At 40.4% G+C, this 19,740-nt stretch overlaps 1 protein-coding gene and 1 long non-coding RNA gene across 5 annotated transcripts; one reads left to right on the top strand and one right to left on the bottom strand.

The window, feature by feature from the left end:
- Window positions 1-12,651, top strand: Actbeta (inhibin subunit beta). 3 transcript variants are annotated; one of them, XM_015188955.2, is made up of 6 exons: window positions 5-207; window positions 2,719-3,787; window positions 4,438-5,436; window positions 10,257-10,516; window positions 10,589-11,234; window positions 11,294-12,651. In XM_015188955.2, exons 2-5 carry the CDS (start codon window positions 2,812-2,814, stop codon window positions 11,231-11,233), a joined length of 2,880 nt encoding a protein of 959 aa, XP_015044441.1. In that variant the 5' UTR covers window positions 5-207; window positions 2,719-2,811; the 3' UTR covers window position 11,234; window positions 11,294-12,651. The 3 variants fall into 3 exon arrangements, with proteins under 3 accessions (XP_033237067.1, XP_015044441.1, XP_001352350.2); XM_001352314.4 differs by having other exon boundaries at window positions 11,298-12,651; XM_033381176.1 differs by lacking the exons at window positions 10,257-10,516; window positions 10,589-11,234; window positions 11,294-12,651 and adding an exon at window positions 9,970-10,116 and having other exon boundaries at window positions 1-207.
- Window positions 9,479-19,201, bottom strand: LOC117184335 (uncharacterized). Of its 2 annotated transcripts, XR_004469618.1 has the most exons (3): window positions 17,930-19,201; window positions 12,712-12,950; window positions 9,479-9,660 (listed from the first exon to the last, which is right to left on the bottom strand). It is a non-coding gene; the product is annotated as an uncharacterized lncRNA (long non-coding RNA). The 2 variants fall into 2 exon arrangements; XR_004469617.1 differs by lacking the exon at window positions 9,479-9,660 and having other exon boundaries at window positions 11,330-12,950.
- Window positions 19,202-19,740: the final 539 nt, after the last annotated feature.

Genomic DNA, 19,740 nt, shown 5'->3' on the forward strand with positions numbered 1-19,740 from the left:
TTTCCATAAAGTATGCAATGTCATTTAGTAGCAATTTACTCGCGTGAAATATTGCGTACGTACGCGAGAAAACTAAATTCCATTTCTTTGCTCGTCCTTTTCTCTAATAAATAATAAATATTTGTGATCGTAATATATACAAGAAAATTATCTTACAGTGAAGAAGTTTTGAAAAGGCTAATGGCTTTTTCAGAAATCCCCATTAAGGTGAAAACACATACAGTCTTAGGCAATTTTAATAAACATTAGTTGTTCTCTGTGGTTGAATAAAAATAATTGAAATTAATTTTCATAACTACGTAACGACGTAACGACTGTCGACGCCGATGTATTTCGCAGCTCTTTCCGCTAGCACTTATACAGCCGCCACTGGCGTCGCCTTGTCTGAGTGTTATTTAATACCAGTTTCGTGATATTCTAAATCTAAACTTACCCCAAATTCAAGCTAAACGTGAGAAATACATGCATGTGAATAAAATAAAATTATATATTGTATATGTATGTATATATTATAATTATTATTATATATATATATATATATATATCTATATATATGTATATATTATATATGGGGAGCGCATTGGCATTGAATTAATCAGCACCTACCCAACCCCCACCCATCCTCCTTTTTCACAATGGCGCCCCAAAAAGTGCGGCGGTGTCTGCGAGCGCGATTCTGTCCGCTTAAGCCTCCGTGATACACGTAATAAATTAATAAGAATAGATGAATAAATATGATATGATGGCTGGAAAACATTTTTAAAATATTATTCTACAATAATTTTGTTTATATTCAAGTAAGAAGGCATTTCGAACATTTCGTTGAGATACAAAGCTATAAAAACAACCTAGTCTGAAATAAAAAATGCAATCTGATGGACAGACAGACATACTCGGACAGTCACTATTTGATAATTAATTAATTGATAGAATCGCAAACCTGAGTGTTTAAAAAATCGGATCAATTATTTTGAACTTTCTCCAAGTTGGTTTTATCGTTGGGCTATCCTTAGAAACAACGAAGTTGTTACCAACAGCCTGTTTTTAGCGAAAATTCCCATGGCCCGAATGCTGAACTGCGAATAATACTCACTTTGTTATTGGCTCCTGACCCAGAATGGAAATTCTTTTCGAGGGACTGGTAGATGATTATCGTCTGTCGTTACCTGTAATCTTCATCAGTTATATTAGGTGGCGGCTTTGATAGTCGCGGGTGTGCCGCATTTGTCGACCACCGGAAAAAAATCCCGTTACTTAGTCGGCACAGTAGGGGAAAGAGGGAGCTCTGCGGCTCGCACCTGTTGAAAAGTCTTGCCTCCAGGCCTATCCTCCAGTTTTATTTTGTTTCGCCGAGAAACAACGCGGCGGATGGAAATATCTCGCATATCTAAGCGGAAATATAAAATGGCCAACTCCAGGCTGTGTGTAAGGATAAGGATAATACGAGTATAACCAATTTTCGGATGTCGAATAGATGCGCGTATCCATTTGTATCTAAAATTTCATTTAAATTAGAAAAATTTAAAACTTTATCGAGTTGGATTCAAATTCAATTAAGTTTGTGTCTGTCGTGGGAGTTAATGCTGAAACCATAACACGAAATCCTCCACCGTTATTTTGTTGCTGTGCCGTGACCAAGAAAGATAGAATGGCATTAAAATAATTCGTCGTGTGCAGCATACACTTTATTGCAATTAGTTGTGAATGAAGTGTTTATTAAACATGATTCTTACATGTTTTAGTAACTCTAGGTAGCTATGATAGTTAGATAGTTATATAATATGTCAGATACATACATGCTAATCTGCCTGTATGGCCTGTTGTTGTCTGATACCAATACACTCAAAACTCACACCCAAAATTTTAACTGTTTGCTTTCTTACTTTTTCCGCACTCTCTTCCGGGCTGCAATTGGGACGGGAGAAAAAAAAGCCGTTGATTAGTTTATTATCGATCATTATATATTTTTTCTGAAAATATCGGAACGTAAGTTAAACACACAAAAAGGATCAGGTCAGGCAGTGCAGAAAAAATAACGAAATTGGTATTGCTAGATATGTATTGATGATCGGTTTTGTCCTGTCACCCTTTCGTGGAGTGGGTTGGGCTCATTGTCATGAGCATTACAATATGTGTAAAACGTAACAAATTTACCCCGAAAACAAAAATGTGTGTTCCCCCAAAAATTCTACGCTTCTGCTGCTGCTGCTCCATCAGTTCTGCAGAGTGTAAACGAAGAAAAAAGGAAAACGAAACTTAACTCTCTTAACTTAACTTAAAACTCCAAGTCAATACGCTCGGTCACTGGCAACAAAAGCAAGAAAAGCTACAAAATGCCATTTCATATGCTACAAAAAACACTGGCTGGGAGGGCAAAAACAAGCGCCTTCCCTTTGGAAAGCACTAGAAATCGTTGAGAAACAACAGCAACAAGAATTAGGCCAATAGAAGAACATCGATACACTCTATAAGAAGCTGGGCAAATGAGCAGTGTTGCTAGAGATCGATAACTCATTATCGTGGCACTTTAAAAATGTGTCACAGATATGACTTTTCTAGTCGTGGCTTGTTAACGTTCGACTATCCTTAGAAAAATGTTAGCACGATGCACAAAGCGATGTCCTAATACAATCGATTCCTATATATCTTTTTATTTGGTTTTGCTTTTGAAAGCTGACTTTCGAATAAAACTCACATTATTATTATTTTTGTCTCCAGACCCAGAATGGAAACTCTTTTCGATGGCCTGTAGATTTTTACCAGGAAAATACAACCGATGATTATAAATTGCTATAAGGGAAATAGAGCAACATGGAAACAGGGAAAAGATGCTTCTACAATTGCCCATGCCTTTGCTGTCGCCAGGGATGCTGCGTCATTGTTGTAGGCTGCTGTTGCTGCTGCATCAACATCCACTGCTGCAACAAATGCAGCTCGAGGACTAGCTACTCTCCACCGCCACTAGCACGGAAAAAAGCTTGTGGTACTGGTGGTTTGGTCGTATCCGTTGTAGTGAGTACAATTATTGCGCTCGCACGTTGGACAACGGCCATAGCAACTCTTATATCAAGCTGCATGCTACTAGAGCTCTGTGGAGGTGGGAGCTGTACCAACAACAAGCCCGTTCCCGTTCCTACTGCAGCCAGTGCCAGTGTCAGCAGCAATTCGGATGCCAAGCTTAAGTCGCTTTATGGCCATAGTTTATACGATATCACCAATGATCAGCAACTGAAATCGAAGAACCTCTGCAAAATGTTTTGCAACAGTCGCAATCGCAAGCGACAGCGGAGAAGAAGAAGACGACGCAGGCGTAGACGACGTAGGCACAGCCATAATGGCAGCCGAACGGATAGCAACAAACAGCAGCAACAACAGCAACAGCAGCACCAAACGCAACAGCAGGAAAGCATATTTCGACAAAGACTTAGTCATAGCCTTCGCGCTGACACATGCGCTTCCATAGATGCATTCGAAGCGATTAACGCAACTGTACCAAAAGCGAATCGGCTACGAAGCACGCCAACAAGAAATGTTCGATTATCCTCTTTAAAAGCTATCATATCGTCGTGGCCGTCGGGGAATAGCAGCCCAATACGTCACTGTTCGAAGATTAAACGTAATCGAGCCAATCTCATCTGGCTGCTCATTGGACTTGTTTGGTTTGAGGTGAAACTAATTAACTGCAATGCCATCGGAAGCAGCAGTAGCTATGGCTCCAATTATGTGAATCATAAGGGATGTACCATATGTCATGAGGAAGGCAAAGCCAATTTCTACAGCGATAAAGGTAAGTCTCTGCTATAGACTTGCGTTTTTATATATATTTCCAATCAAAGCATAGAAACGACATATAAAACATAGGGATGAAATCAAAAATGTTTTTTTAAAAGCTATGTTTAGGACATCTTATCTGTATTCGATTCTAATCTATTCTATTCTATTCTATTATTAGATACATATACATTTTATTATTATCAGTATAATGAATCCTTTAGACATTGCAGAGAAACAAACGAATATTCAACGTAGATTTTCGAATTAAATAGTTTTAAGTCCATGCGTATTAAAAAGAATACTTTTATTGTCCCATTGGATTGGATTGCCTTTGATTAAACAAAATACAATTATATTTTATCGTGCAATCCTTTAAGTAATTTCTTTCCCTTCAGCTGTCATACATACCAGCATATGTATATTACACTAATACAATTACAATAAATACTTATACTTACTGTTAAGCATAGTAAAAACAAATATGGATGACTTTGAAGATAGATCGTTATTATGTCAGTTATAATCTCCCAGCCTTTGTTTCTTGCTAAGTAATGTAAATTTTATTTTAACTATTAAACATATCATACACACCATACAGTACTCCATACTACAATAAAACTTTTGTAACTTACATAACACTTTACAATTATCACATTTACACAGATAATCCACACACAGACTACAACAACTACAACAAGTACAATAACAACAATTATTTCTACAAAAAAACTAATCGACCCCATAATAATATTGCACCGAGCGACAGAGTTCGCTTAGAGTCAATTAAACGGCAAATTTTGACGAAGCTTGGCCTTACCCATAAGCCAAACGTATCTCATCCTTTACCCAAGCAATTTATTTGGGAAACAATATATCGGGCAGACGGTGGAAGGATGGCTTCTAACGATGCATTTGACAGCAGTAGTAGCGATTTCGATCAGCGTTCGCGATTGCGGGAACTATCCCCATCCGAAATACATAGGTTCAATGAACGAGACGGGACAGTTTTCGCTACTAGTGATCCAGATCCTCATCAGGATCGATATCGCTCTCCGGTTGCATATACTTTTAACGTCAGTAGAAGCCATATATATGAAAAATTCATGAGAGATCGAACAGCGATCCGAGCAAGGCAAAAGAATCACGAAGACGATGTGCAAAGTATAACCTTAAAGAATTGGCCAGATATACGCCAGATTAAAATTAACTCTCGCAGTGGGTCTACACACCAGCCCAAGAATATCCATACCACTGCCTCTAAGCCCCAGAGAAATGGTCATGGCAGTGACAGCAGGAATAGCAATGGCATCGGTGACAGAAAAGGCAATTCGAATGCGTTCAGCAAATCTACATATCTGATAGATATAAATCGTAGTAGTGATAGTAGGGCCAATATTGGCATTAACGGCGGGATCAAACCAAATGATCATGTTTATTTTAACGATTACAGTGTTCAGGTCCATGACAAAAGCCAGTACGAGCCGCTACATGGAAGCAGCACCAGAAACGGACAACATCCAATGAACATAGACTTTTTCAGCGGTATTGAACAGGATGAGAAACCAAAGCGGAACGACGACTCGGTTATGTCAGACCAGGAAAACTTTGATCGTGAAGACTTCTTTGGGAACACTCAGGAAATAATTACGTTTGCTGAAGAAGGTAAGTGAACTGATAAGTGATAAGTGACCCGGAATGCACACGACAAGAAGCCATCCCTTTCTTGCCCATCCCCATATATACATCTGTATGTATTATATAGAAAATCGACCTTTCGTAAGATTTCTACGATTAATTTTAAAAGCTCAGTGTGGAGCGATTGCACGTATTAATGGTCTCATCTCATTTTTAAGCACTAAACTCTATTTAGTTTTTGTTTTACTTATTTATTTATTATATTGGGCAACCGCTCGTGCTCTGAATTCTCTAGGTAACCAATCCATAGACCCTGTAATCGTCGCCAACATTATGCAGTAAGATACTGGCATATACATATGTATGTATGTATGTATGAATTGGAAACTCATGTGGGAAATGCACACATTTAAATAATTTGTTTGTTTTCCATGTGTATAACTATGTATAAGAACGTACATATGTATGTACATACATATATGTATATGCACATATCTGAACATGCGTTCATGCATACGTACATACTTGTGTACATTCGTGACCCCATGCTCATTTCAATGTAATATCAAATGTCAGTTTGTGGCCTCTTATGTAAGAACGTCTGCGTCTAGACTAACACCGTGACAACCCTTAAAACACTTATGTCGTCTAAGTACTTTAGTTATTGCAGACAGAGACAGTGGCAGTGTCTGTTTTATGATGTTCGGTGAAGTACTTTCACAATTGTTGTAAGAAGTGAAAGGAACACCAACATACAATTAAGACGGTTAATAATGGATGGACTAACTTTACATTAGGCAGAATTCCAAAACTGCAAAGTCACGAGTATTTTTTTTTTTTTTTATTCATATTAAAAATAGGATATATATATATAAAATATAAGAATATAAAAATTAGAATAAAAATATATAGCGTATACATATATATGGACCAGACTTGCGGGACTGCCGTGAAGCATTGCTTCGCAAGGCTGGCTAGCCTATTACGGCCGCTCATTTCGTGTGCGTTCAAGCCGCCTTAGTTCCGAAGCGATTTCCATTGCAAGACTGCATATCGCCGTCCAATTTGCTTGGTTTTCCAGCATCCTTGGTACCAAACCTTCCACCGTAATGGGCACTCCTATGGTGCCTTCTGCTCGCCTGCGGGCCTCTGAGAATCTGGCGTTTTCTACTGTTCCGCAGCAGCTGCACAGCCCATCTTCTTCGTGGCCAAAGCGGTGAAGGTACTCTTTAAAGAACCCGTGGCCGCTGAGAACTTGTGTCAGCGAGAACGTAAGTTCTCCATGCCGCCGATTCGTCCATGCTGTAATGTTGGGGATTAGACAGTGGGTCCAGCGGACGGCTACAGCATTATCCCATCTGAGTTGCCAGCTCTCGAGGCATTCAGCCCTCGCCCTGGTCTTAGCCGTTCTAGCTTCTGCCTGTGTGTTGGCGGCCTTTCTTCCCTTGTGGATTTCACTGGCTTCCTTCGCTGCGAGCTCTACGGGTGGTATGCCGCTTATTACCATTATTGCCTCTGTGGAGACAGTACGGAATGCCGAGCTGACCCGCAGGGCTCCGAGTCTGAAGTCCGACTCTATGCCCTTAGTGTAGCTCTTAGTCCTCGTGGCCTGGGCCCATATTGGCGCTGCGTATAGAATGGATGACTTGGCCACGTTAAATAGCAGTCTCCTACTCGTTGACTTTGGGCCTCTGTGGTTCAGCATCATACGTGACACCGCCATGACTACGCCGTGTGCCTTCTGGTGTGTCTGCTGCAGGTGCTCTCTAAACGACAGTCTGGTGTCCAGCATAACTCCCAGGTACCTTATTGCTCGTTTTGAGGTAATTGAGGCTCCTCCTACGGTTATCCTTGCCGTCTCCACCTGTTTCCTGCTACTGATGAGAACCGCTTCCGTCTTGTGCTCGGCTAGCTTGAGCCCTGCCAGGTCTAGCCAGTCGCTTATGATTCTGATTGCCTCGTTCATACAGCTCTCGATCTCCGCGAGGGTTTTCTTCGTGACCGTCACCGAGACATCGTCAGCGAATCCCACTATTTCGACTCCTTGCTGGAAGTTGAGGCGAAGAATTCCATCGTACATGGTATTCCACAGTAAAGGTCCCAGTACAGATCCTTGTGGGACTCCTCCCGTGATGGAGTATGATCGAGGACCATCTTCCGTGTCGTACGTCAGCCATCTGTTGTCCAGGTAGTCGCTGACCATCGCCTGTAGATATCCGGGGATTTCGAGTGTGCGCAGGGAGGACATTATCCTGCTCCAGGATGCCGAGTTAAAGGCGTTTTTCACGTCCAGTGTTGCCACCAGACAGTATTTTTTGGCCCCGCCGAGCCATCGTGTGCCTTCCAAGGCCTTTCTGGCAGTGCCGCACACCTTGTCTAGCGCATCCAAGGTAGAGCGAGCCTTCCTAAAGCCGTACTGACTGTCGGAGAGTCCACCAGCGGCCTCGATAGCCTCCGTTAGCCTTGCGCTGATTATGCTTTCCAGCATCTTACCTGCGCCATCCAGGAGGCAGATAGGCCTGTATGCCGATGGGTCCTCCGTGTCTTTCCCAGGTTTTGGTATCAGCACCAGCTTTTGCTTCTTCCATCTTCCAGGAAAGCATCCGTCTGTGAGGCATTTGGTGTAGGTCTGCGCAAAGATCGTCGGGTGCAGGCTAATAGCCAGCTTGAGGGCCCGATTTGGGATGCCGTCTGGTCCTGGTGCCTTGCAGTTTGGCACTCTCTTTGCTAGTTTTGCCAACTCTTGCGGGGTCACTGGGGGTACTTGGTGTCCCGTACTCGTGATCCTGTCTATCTGTGTGTCCTGCGCTGGGAATAGGTGCTTGACGATTGCCTCCATTTTATCCGCTCCTGTTGGTGCCGCGTGCTTGAATGCGCCGGTCTTCTTCATGACTACCTTGTAGGCCTTTCCCCAGAGATCGTTTTCGGCTTCGTCACAGAGATCTAAGAAGCATCGTTGTTTACTATTTTTGATTACCTTCTTCAGTGCCTTCCTTCTTCGGGTGTAGATTTCCTTGAGAGCCTGGAAGTCTGCTGTTCCGCGGGATCTGTGGTATGCTCTTCTGGCGCCTATGCATGCGTGGCGGGCCTCCTCGATTGCCTGGTTCCACCAGTATACCGGCCTATAACCTTTAAATGGTTTGCTGCGCTCCATGCTAGCTTTGCACGCCCTTTCGAGTTGTCCCATGACTTGTGCCACTAGATCGCCTTCGCCTTCCACCTCGGCTAGTCCTGCTAGGGCTGCTCTGAAGGCTGGTGTGTTCAGCGTGGTTTCCTTGTAGTGCCCCCTCGTAGCGATACTCTGGGTGGCTCTTCTGGTCTGGATGCTGCAGAGGATAGCGTTGTGGTCGCTCGCGGTGTACTGCTCGCTGATCTGCCATAACGTACTCGCTGCTAGTCGAGTACTTATGTAGGTGAGGTCTATGATGGATGTGGTACCTGCTCTGCTGAAAGTTGGGTTGGAACCAGCGTTTTTTAGGACTATGTCCAGGGAGGCAAAAGCCTCCACTAAGACACGGCCCCTGGCATTCGTTGTTGCTGACTCCCATTCCGTTGCCCAGGCGTTGAAGTCCCCAGCTACTAGCGACGGCGAGTGTGCTCTGATGTCATCTGCCAATTTGTCTATTGTGTCGCTGAACTCTTCGAGTGACCAGCTGGGTGGTAGGTAACAGCTGTATACCCATAGGTCTTTCAGCCTCCCTCGTACGTATCCTTTGGATCTTTTAACTCCGTCCAGGTGCTGTGCTGGTTTGCCGCACATCCAGATTGCCGCTTTCCCCGATTGATCCATGACCCACGTGTTGGATCTCACGGTCTTGTAGGGCTCGCTCAGCAGTGCCAGGTCCGTGTTGAGCTCTGTAACGGATTGGGTGAGAAGGTCTTGGGCCACCCTGCAATGGTTAAGGTTCAGTTGGATGATCCTTAACATTTGTCAAAGTCACGAGTATGTAAAGGATTAAATGTACTTATGTTCAGTTATTTATTTATTAAATTAATGAACAAGTATCTGCTAATTATGGACTAATATAATAATACTAGATAATAATAGTACTAACGATAAATACAGGAGAGAAAAGAAACAAAACAAAGTTTTAAAAATATGATAAATTTAGATAATGGTAAATATTAAATAATACAATTTTAGGGAATATTTATCTAAGAATAGTAAGTGGATAGTCCGGAAAATTACGGGTAGGTCTGGAAGGAACCGCAAAGTCAATCTGTCCCAAAAGGGTTGGGGAGTCCACAATCCTGAATAGAGAAGAAACTTGTGCATAAATATGAGCAACACTATTGCATATTCTGCCAACTGGGAGTTCAGTTTCGATTAAAATATTTTCAAACAGATTCAATAAGAATTTGTCGCTCTTTTTTTTGTGAGCTATACACACTAGAACAATACTCCAACATCGGACGTACCTTTTGACGCAACTTTTGACCAACGCTTGATAAATGCTAAAAACCCTTAGCTATATTTAACGTTAAAGCAATATGACTGTAAAACATAACTTTTGATCGAATATGACTCGAAGATCTTTTGATTTTGAAATTTGACCCAAGACATGATGCCTCAGGAAACCAAATGGAGCGCGACGGTGGAAAGTCATAAGTCATAATGGTCCACCTGAGTTTGAAAGAACTTAAAGGGTAGCAGGACGTTTAAAACGTACAACTTAAGTGTTTGGTGTACAATTGGGTGCTCAAAAGGTAATACATTCTTAATATTTGAAGTTCATACATTTAAAAAAAATTTAAATTTAGTCTTAATCAGTTTCAGACTGTTTTAAAATTGTTAATGTTTAATGTAATTGATCTTTTCAAATTTTGTCTATTTTTATATCCTATAGGAACACAATATAGACAATATCGAATATTGGAATTTGCTCCACAAAAAGAGCGTGTTCCTAGCCAAAAACTATACATACGCAGCGCCCAGATACACATACGCATCGATAAACCACCCAGTTACTGGGATGCAAAACCCGACGCAGATTTTCAGGTTGAACATTTGGCAAACGGTAAACGGAAGTGGCAATCCAAGGGCTCACGCCATAGAATTAAAATCTGGGTATTTCAACTGACAGGAGGAATTAATATTACTGAGAAGGTGAATTGAAATGAGGAATACATACTATAAATTGGCCTACCTCAGATACAACACAATAATTATCATTTTCAGGGAATCGACCAGGCGTTCCTGTTCCGTGCATCCTTTAATGTAGACACCAAGCACCTGGGATGGCAGAAATTCGATCTGACTGAAACAATCCGCAAATGGTATAGCCAAAACAGTGAAGAAAATCTACGACTGTTGATTGACTGTACCGGGTGCGGTCGCCTCTACTCACTTCAATTATTTCGGATTTCCATGCCAAGTTCTAACTCAAAAATTGATAATTCAGCCCATATAAATCCTAATCCAAATCGACCATTTCTCGTGCTTCATACTGAATCCACAAGGAACCGACGTGTAAGGAGACGTGCCGTGGATTGTGGGGGTGCTTTAAGTGGACAATGCTGCAAAGAGTCATTCTATGTATCCTTTAAGGCCCTGGGCTGGGATGACTGGATTATAGCGCCCAGAGGATACTTTGCAAATTATTGCAGAGGTGATTGTACGGGACCTTTTAGGACACCCGATACCTTTCAAACATTTCATGCCCATTTTATAGAAGAGTATCGAAAAATGGGGTTACTAAATGGTATGCGACCATGTTGCGCCCCAGTTAAGTTCTCCAGCATGTCTTTAATATATTATGGAGATGACGGTATCATCAAACGTGATTTACCGAAAATGGTTGTTGATGAATGTGGATGCCCATAACGTAAGATTTAATATAATATTCATATTTACAACCGATTAATGGATTACACCTTCTTGTAGATAGCTTTTCAATGATATCTGCCTTTAATTACTCGATTTTCCGTCCGGTGAATTTAGGAGCTTTCTGCCGTATTTTATGGCAAATAATAAAACTATGTGTGCTCCTACATTATATTCTTAAATAAGAAAAAACTTATTGTTATTCGAATAGATTAGACTCAATTGAATTTTATTATAAGTTAGAGTAATGATGACAATATACTTATATATGTATATATATTTAATATCTTATTCGAAATTACAAAAGTGCCTAAATTAGCAACAAATATAATACCTAAAAGTGCATGCAAATTTATATTCAAAGAATTGATATTCAAAGTTGGTGAAAACGCTCTCTTGGCACTAAGAAATTTACTCTTGCCTGATATCTATAACACATTGGAGTCTTAATAGAATATTGAAAACAGATAATATTAAAAAGCATACACAATTAAATTAACATAAACAAATACCCCGATTTTTTCTTGACAGCGTCTACATATTGTAAATAAATATTTTCGCATGTTGCGCATAGAGAATTTTCCTATTAGCTCTCAGAAAATATATACATGAATCTAAAAAAAAATCATAAAGACACTTATAATATGTTTATACCCATATAGTAATAGGAGTGTAAGTTTTGACTATTTATTTGCTACATCCGATAGCTGTTCTCGTCATTTTATGTCTGTCTGTCCGCCGTTTTATATGGAATGGACTAGCTTGTCTCTCAGTGTTTCAGTTTAATCTAAAGGCAGTTTAAAGATATTTTTTCCGCCCGCGTATACTTGTCGGAAGCACCAAGTTCGGATCACTGTGTAACTAAATTACCGAACGAAATGTTTTCATGCGGGCTTAAGCCATAATAACAAAATACTTATATTTGATATTAGAAATTGGGGATATTATAAGCAGCTTATAGGTTATTTTGTCATTTGTCTGCTGGTAACGTAAAATTAGAAATGGTTTTACTTAACGGCTACCGTTAAAGATGTATGCTGTTGTATGTGAGACCATAGCGAAGCAGCGATAACAAATGCAGTTCTTAAAAACTAATTAATATTCTTTGTGATTAACATCAATTACACTTACGCGTATTTATGGACTTATAATTCTAATTCTTTGATCTTTTTTAAAACTTTGTAACGATTTAAAAAAAAGTAATATAAAATATAACTAACTATCTATGAGTCTGCGTTAGATGAATTCATGTATCTTAGAATTCTAGATCCCTCAGTTCAATTATCTAGACTTCGAGTCTTGGAAGGCTCTTTGAGGCAAATCAATCTCTCGAACAAAAGGGAATAAGATAAATAGAATATATGATTCAATGAGTTTCAATCGATTTTGACAATGAATAAAATAAGCTGTGAATTTAATATTGACGATTTTGTTTAAAGATCTATAAATTAGATTATGTGTGAAACAAAGCATCGTACCATTGTCGTAGCTCGCATCCAAGGTTTTTGCAGGTTTTTATTTGAGCGATAACTTTGAGGTTTTCGGGCTTATGGCACAGAACTGCGACTTTATAAAAAGTCTAACGGGAAAAATCGCACGCTCTCTAATTTACATCCGTACCGTCTAGTCTCCATGGCAAAATTTCAATTGTGTTTACAGAAATTTGGTAAGTAGCCTTCCTGTTGGAACCATATAATTTCATTGCAATCTTCAATGCCTATAAAAAAGAAAAATTATCAGTTATCAGAATTATCAGGACAAAAAATCGTTCTCTTTCGTAGTGATCAGACGCGTTTTTGTTTTGCGCTCGGCATTTTTATACCCGATACTCAAAATGAGTATTGGGGTATATTAGATTTGTGGTAAAAGTGTATGTGTGTAACGTCCAGAAGGAATCGTTTCCGACCCCATAAAGTATATATATTCTTTATCAGCATCAATAGCCGAGTCGATTGAGCCCTGTCTGTCTGTCCGTCCGTCCGTCTGTCCGTCTGTCCGTCCCCTTCAGCGCCTAATGCTCAAAGACTATAAGAGCTAGAGCAACGATGTTTTGGATCCAGACTTCTGTGATATGTCACTGCTACAAAAATATTTCAAAACTTTGCCCCGCCCACTTCCGCCCCCACAAAGGGCGAAAATCTGTGGCATCCACAATTTTAAAGATACGAGAAAACCAAAAACGCAGAATCGTAGAGAATGACCATATCTTTTAGACTGCGGAATCTGAATTGGATCGTATAATTATTATAGCCAGCATCAAGAAAACAATTTCATTTTTTCTCGCCCTGTCTCTCTCTAACACACACGTAGCATAGGCGGCTTTGCTTAGAGTAAAACATTAGCGCCTAGATCTCAGAGACTATAAAAGCTAGTGCAACCAAATTTGGTATCCACACTCCTAATATATCGGACCGAGACAAGTTTGTTTCAAAATTTCGCCACACCCCCTTCCGCCCCCGCAAAGGATGCAAATCTGGGGATATTCACAAATCTCAGAGACTATTAAAGCTAGAGTAACCAAATTTAGTATCCGCACTCCTGTTAGATCTCACTATAAAACGTATATCTCAAAATTTCGCCCCACCCCCTTCCGCCCCCACAAAGGACGAAAATCTGTTGCATCCACAATATTGCAGATTTGAGAAAACTAAAAAGGCAGAATCATAGATAATGACCATATCTATCAGATTACTGATTTTTATAGCCAAATGGAACAAATCAATTTGCAGTGGCTACGCAGCGCCCGACGTCACGCTCAGACTGATTTTCTGTCTCTCTCGCACGCACTCTTTGTCGTGTCGTTTAATATTAGACGCCGCCTGCTGGAGGAGAGCCATGCTGACTTAGTATCGGGTATAACCGTAGAGTTGCGGTCTCCGAAGCAACTCACAACGTTCCCCCTCGTTTCATTTTGTTTTGAATAAACAGCCGGTGTTTTCCTAAATAAACTTTAATTAACTTCCTAACCAGCCTACAATCTGGAAACCTATTCTATTCCGCGAGTGCATGCCTTTTGATTTGTGTTAAAGCATTATTTAACTTTTTATTTTTTGGGGTCGGCTTGTCTTGTTTGTGTTCTTGCAGTGAGTGAGCACGCATTACATTGCATTGCAGTCCGCTCTCGTCTGGTAGCTTTTGTTGTGTTATCACTCTCTCCCAATCACCTTAACTTAAATAACTGTTCTTTCTCTCTCGCTCTAGTAACTTTCTGTTCAGTAGCTCTCTCTCTCTCATTAGCTGCTGCTGCAACTGTTCTCCTCTCCTCCTATTAGTGTTTTTCTGGCACACTGGTTTGATAGCCATTTGTTTTGAAATATTATTTGATTTTAATTTTGTTTAAACTTTGTATTATGGAGTTTTCTGTTGTATGCGCCAAAAAATCATGCAATAAGCAGATCACCCACGATCAGCCGGTTGTCCCCTGCTGGCTCTGCGACAGCGTAGTGCACACAAAATGCGCTGGAGTGGCATTGGGAGTGATGCCATTTCAAAACGTAATGGTTTGCAGTACAGTTGCGGAGCATGCCGTGCGGTGGAGAGAGACATGGTAGCTTTTATGAGGCAGACGCGGAGTGGCTTTAAGAAGCTGACCGTTGGTTTTAAAAAACAATACAGTCGGCTCCTAGCCATAGAAGCTCAGTTTAGCGGTTTAAAACTGCTGAATGAGTCTCCGAGGTGCAAAAAGGTCACTCTGCGGGATCTGCAAGTGTCAATAGTCGCTCAGCCGCTCGTTGCCGAAAATCGGACTCCGACCACTCAAAGTGTACAGCAGCTGATTTCGTTTGCCACCCCAAGGGCTGCTGGCAATGCAGATTCGGTTGCCGAATTCATCGCTTCGGAGAATACGCAGTACGTCTGCAGCGTCCGTGTTCGTAGTGTCCGCAAGCTCACTAGTTGTCTCGTCCATCCCGATCCCACCAGTAAATAGACCTTCCGGACCTTCGGATATTGCCACCACAGGTACTAGGCCTGTGGTGTCCAAACCACTGATGGGAGTCCCACCAACACGACAAGTTTTTGTCTCACGGCTGGCCCCTGACCTCACATCGAATGATGTAATTGCTTTTATTCAACGCAGAATAAAAGCCATGGGTTTAAAGGTGGAGAAGTTTAATTTCACTTATGACAGGGAGATATCTTCGTGCAAGATAAGTTTCTCCCCAACTCACTTTGACACCATTTGCTCTGCCAAATCTTGGCCAGACCATTTGGTGGTGAAGGAGTTCAAGGCTAAGAAGAAAAATAGGCCCCCATAACACTTACAAATCATCCCAAAGCGCCATCCTCATCTTCCCGTCCTGCTTCCACCCTTCCAAAAAACTAACTTCTCTTAGTAACCTCTTAGTAACCTATCAGAATGTAAGAGGCTTGCGTAGTAAGCTCAGCATTCTTTTCCGGGATAGTGTTGCTATTGCTTCCCACGTTATTGTGTTTACTGAAACCTGGTAAAAGCCGGACATTCTTAGTTCCAAGGTTTTGGCAGGTCGGTACACAACTTTTACAAAGGACCGTTCGTCTCGACGTGCAGGGGGGGTTCTAATTGCACTGGACTCTTACTTCACGTCGGAACACTTCACAGTCCAAGTTCAACAGGAACTGGAATTCCTGTGTGTAAAACTGATTCTTCTATTCATTACTTGCTCGTATATCCCACCTTCTTCGGATATTTCAATTTATGAGCAGCACTTGTCCGCTTTAACCGCTGTTTCTTCCTCGCTATCTGATAAAGATCGTATGATAGTTCTTGGTGACTTCAACTTGCCACGAACTGTTTGGTCTTCGGTAAACGAGTCTAGTAACCTAGTGCCCAACCTAGTGTCACGACATGACTTTGTTGACGGCTTGCTTAACGTGTCCCTTTCTCAAGTCAACCATGTGAAAAATTCCTTGGGTCGATTGCTTGATCTGTGCTTTGTGTCGGATCCGACCATAGTGTTGTTAACCCGAGCCCTTCCGCTCACTATACCTACTTTCAAAGTGTCGCTATATATAAGACCAACTGTTTTGGATCGGTCGAGTAGGCCACCTGATCGTGTCCGCTAATAACCTAATAAGGGATTTTGATTGCTCCGCTTTGTATGTGTGCACTAATGTCATAACAGGCACAAACATTTTTTTCAAATGCTGTCGGCACATTTTTTGATTCTTGTGTCCCGCATTCTTGTCCGACTAGATCTGGAAAGCCCCCTTGGTTATCAAAGTATTATCCAGTCTAAAAAACCTAAAATCAAGACTTCATACAAAATTTCAAGAAGTTGGTTCTTCTACTTCTCACTCTCGCTATGTAATAGCTCGGTCAAAATTTTCAGTTCTTAATGCTCAATGCCATAAGAACTACCTATCTCGATGCAAGATACGTTTCTCTCAGGACCCTAAACAGTTTTACTGCTTCATAAACAGTAAGCGTAGAACGTCCGCACAACCATCCTCGCTATCATTTCGTAATACGTCGCCAAATGATGATCAGGCAATTGCGGATCTTTTTGCCCAACTTTTCCAAACGCCCTATTCTGAGGAAAGCTACTCTAGCCATACGTACCCATACGGTTTACCGAGGTCGAACGGCATTTTCAGTCCCTTGATAAATGAATGTTCTTTACTTCATGCTCTTCGACTAGTTAAGCCGGTGTTTTCACCGGGTCCAGACGGCGTTCTTGGTTGTGTACTTACGTGCTGCGCCGAGGCTCTGAAAGGACCCTTGCTTAAACTATTCACCCTGTCCATTGAATCATCTTGCATCCCCCCGATCTGTAAACTATTCCCTTTTAGGGTTTCCGCCCAACCTCCTGAGATTAATTTCTAGTTACCTTTGTTCCAGGTCTCAAAGAGTCCTCTTCGAAAGCTCGCTCTCTTCACCAGTCAAGGTTTCTTCGGGAGTACCACAGAGCAGCCTTTACTCTTCACACTCTTTATAAATGACTTTCCTTCGGTATTAACATATTCTCGAGTACTTATGTATGATGTTATACTGTGTGTGCAGTATAAGGACATTTCATTTCATTCTCGCTTGCAATCCGATCTCAATAACTTTCAGTCATGGTGTTGTGCAAACTTGTTACACCTTAATGCCTCGAAATGCAAAGTTATGACATTTCATCGTTCTAGCCTCCTGTTGGCACCCTACACCCTATGTGGTGGTTCTCTTGAGAAAATTACCCTGGTGAATGATCTTGGTATTTTATTAGAAGCAAAGTTAAAGTTTTCCGAACACATTTCTACCATGGTAAATAAGGCCATGGGCGTGCTTGGGTTTATAAAAAGGTGGCCAAAGGAATTTGACGACCCCTATATAACAAAGACTCTCTATACCTCGGTTGTTCATCCGATCTTAGAATACGGCTCCTGTGTATGGTATCCTCAGTACAAAGTACACCAGGACCGTATAGAATCAGTACAGAAAAACTTTTTACTCTTTGCTCTGCGTGGCCTTAACTGGAATAAAGGTGTGTTAGTAAACCTCCCATCCTTAGCGAACCGTAGAAAAATGCTTGGTGTGATTTGTATGCACAACTTGATCAAGGGTGACGTAGATAGTCCTGCTCTGTTGAGCCGCATAAACTATACGATTCCTATTAGATTCACTAGAATTTCTTGCATGAACCGTTTAAGGTCTTATGCTCGGATTATAATTCCCTCTAACATATTATATATACCACTAATTTTCTTCCTCTTATTAAATTACTAATCCTCACTCACCTTTCTAGTAATTAGTATATGTAGTGGTATTCGTAAATGTATTTTGCTCATATTTGTATTCGGAATGCCTACGCACCGCGCGTCATGCGGCAGCGCCCATCGGTCGGTTGGGTAAAAAGAAGGCTGCGTTTTGCCTGGGATCCGTGCATAACAGCCTTCTGCTGGTGTCACACGGGCCACTTGTCGGTGCAGTAATTGCATCGCCTCTTGAAAGATGCAGTCATTGCATGTCAACGTCCATATCAATAAGATTACTTCTGTGGATGCCGGAATATTTAAACACCATCTGTAATAAACATGTGAGGCAAAAAATACCACACAACCAGAACGGACACTAATACACAGGACATACATAAGCGGACGCTAATATTAAAACAACATCAAACATACTAGCCCTATATATGTACATAGGTCAAATATTTCACCACCGTCTTGTCACATTTGGAACTTTAATCCAAGTGTCAGCATCGAGCCCATACTCTCAAACTGTGCCCAGCACTAAAACAAGGCAGAACTAAAATCTTTGGTAAGTATAAATATAAACCCATGCTGAGTTTATTTAACAATATTAATGCAACAAAAATAATCAAATTCTTAACAGACATCAATTTATACCACAATATATAAATACGCCTTTAAATAAACAAAGCATCAAATTAACAACAAAAAAAATAATCTAAAAAAACTCTCTTCTAATAATCTAGTAGGCAACATTAACAACCTAAGATATATTGTTGCAAATGGCGAAATTTTTATATAAAAATGTATATTTTTTGAATGCTCTAGGTTGAACAAAATATAAAAATTTTAGATCAAATTTTATCAAATTTTAAGACCTATTGGACAGAACCAATTATTTTCGTTTTTTTCTAAAATACGTTGGATGTACGATATGTGTGTTTTCGAGGTGTTTGTACTTTCAAGCTTAACTGAACATTTTTTTCACAAATTTTCCAAGATTTTGATGCACCAGATAGAAGGTTATCAAAAAGAAAGATATTGTAGGTGAAATATAAATATACAAAATACACCATTCTAGAAGTAACATTTTTCCGAACTGTAATTTTTTCTGTCAGGTACAAGCAGTCGGTCATTTTGCGGGCTTATCGAGCAGCATTTTGCTTTCAAGCAACTTTTAATTAAAGATTAAAGTTTCTTATCAGGCAATAACTGCAATTCATGTACATATGTACATACATACATCGCATAAAAACGATCCCAATCCAGACATATGCACGTACACTACTGAGAGTACTTTTCCAGTACATGTTGAAAAATATGTTTGTATATATAGTATATTATGTATATTACTGAAATAAATTTTAAATTAGATAAATTTAAAGTTTGTTTATATTAATTTTCCTTACAATACAATTGGTTTAATGTGATAACATAAAATCGAATCTTAAAAACTATTACGATCCTGTTACTAGTAAAAAGCCTAAATCTACATCATGAATGAGATGAGTCGAACATACATATCATTAATCCGTTTTTATAAAACAATAATATTGTTTCATCATTATTAGAGGAAAAAAGTACAATTATACAGCCTCCATTAATAAATATATACAACATATAAATGTACATACAAATATACATATACATACCTACGCTCAATCTATTATCTTTATTGAAGATAGAACAAATGTAAAGGTACTTAGCGGGGTCGAATATGTCGAAGTCCGACTATTGTGAGATAATAGAAAGTACTCGTTTTCAGCCTGAGCTGATGATAAAGAATTTTTCTGTGCATGAGAGCTATGTATGTATGTAGCTACATGAGACTGCTCGGGAAGGCAGGGGAGAAT

Source organism: Drosophila pseudoobscura, chromosome 5, assembly GCF_009870125.1.
Source record: "Drosophila pseudoobscura strain MV-25-SWS-2005 chromosome 5, UCI_Dpse_MV25, whole genome shotgun sequence".
Classification (NCBI taxonomy): domain Eukaryota; kingdom Metazoa; phylum Arthropoda; class Insecta; order Diptera; family Drosophilidae; genus Drosophila; species Drosophila pseudoobscura.

Bases quoted from the DNA above. Each gene is read 5' to 3' on its own strand.
- Actbeta (XM_015188955.2), top strand. From the start codon at position 2,812: ATGGAAACAGGGAAAAGATGCTTCTACAATTGCCCATGCCTTTGCTGT. The intron at 3,788-4,437 runs GTAAGTCTCTGC...ACATTTACACAG, and splicing joins CAATTTCTACAGCGATAAAG to ATAATCCACACACAGACTAC. The intron at 10,517-10,588 runs GTGAATTGAAAT...TATCATTTTCAG, and splicing joins GAATTAATATTACTGAGAAG to GGAATCGACCAGGCGTTCCT.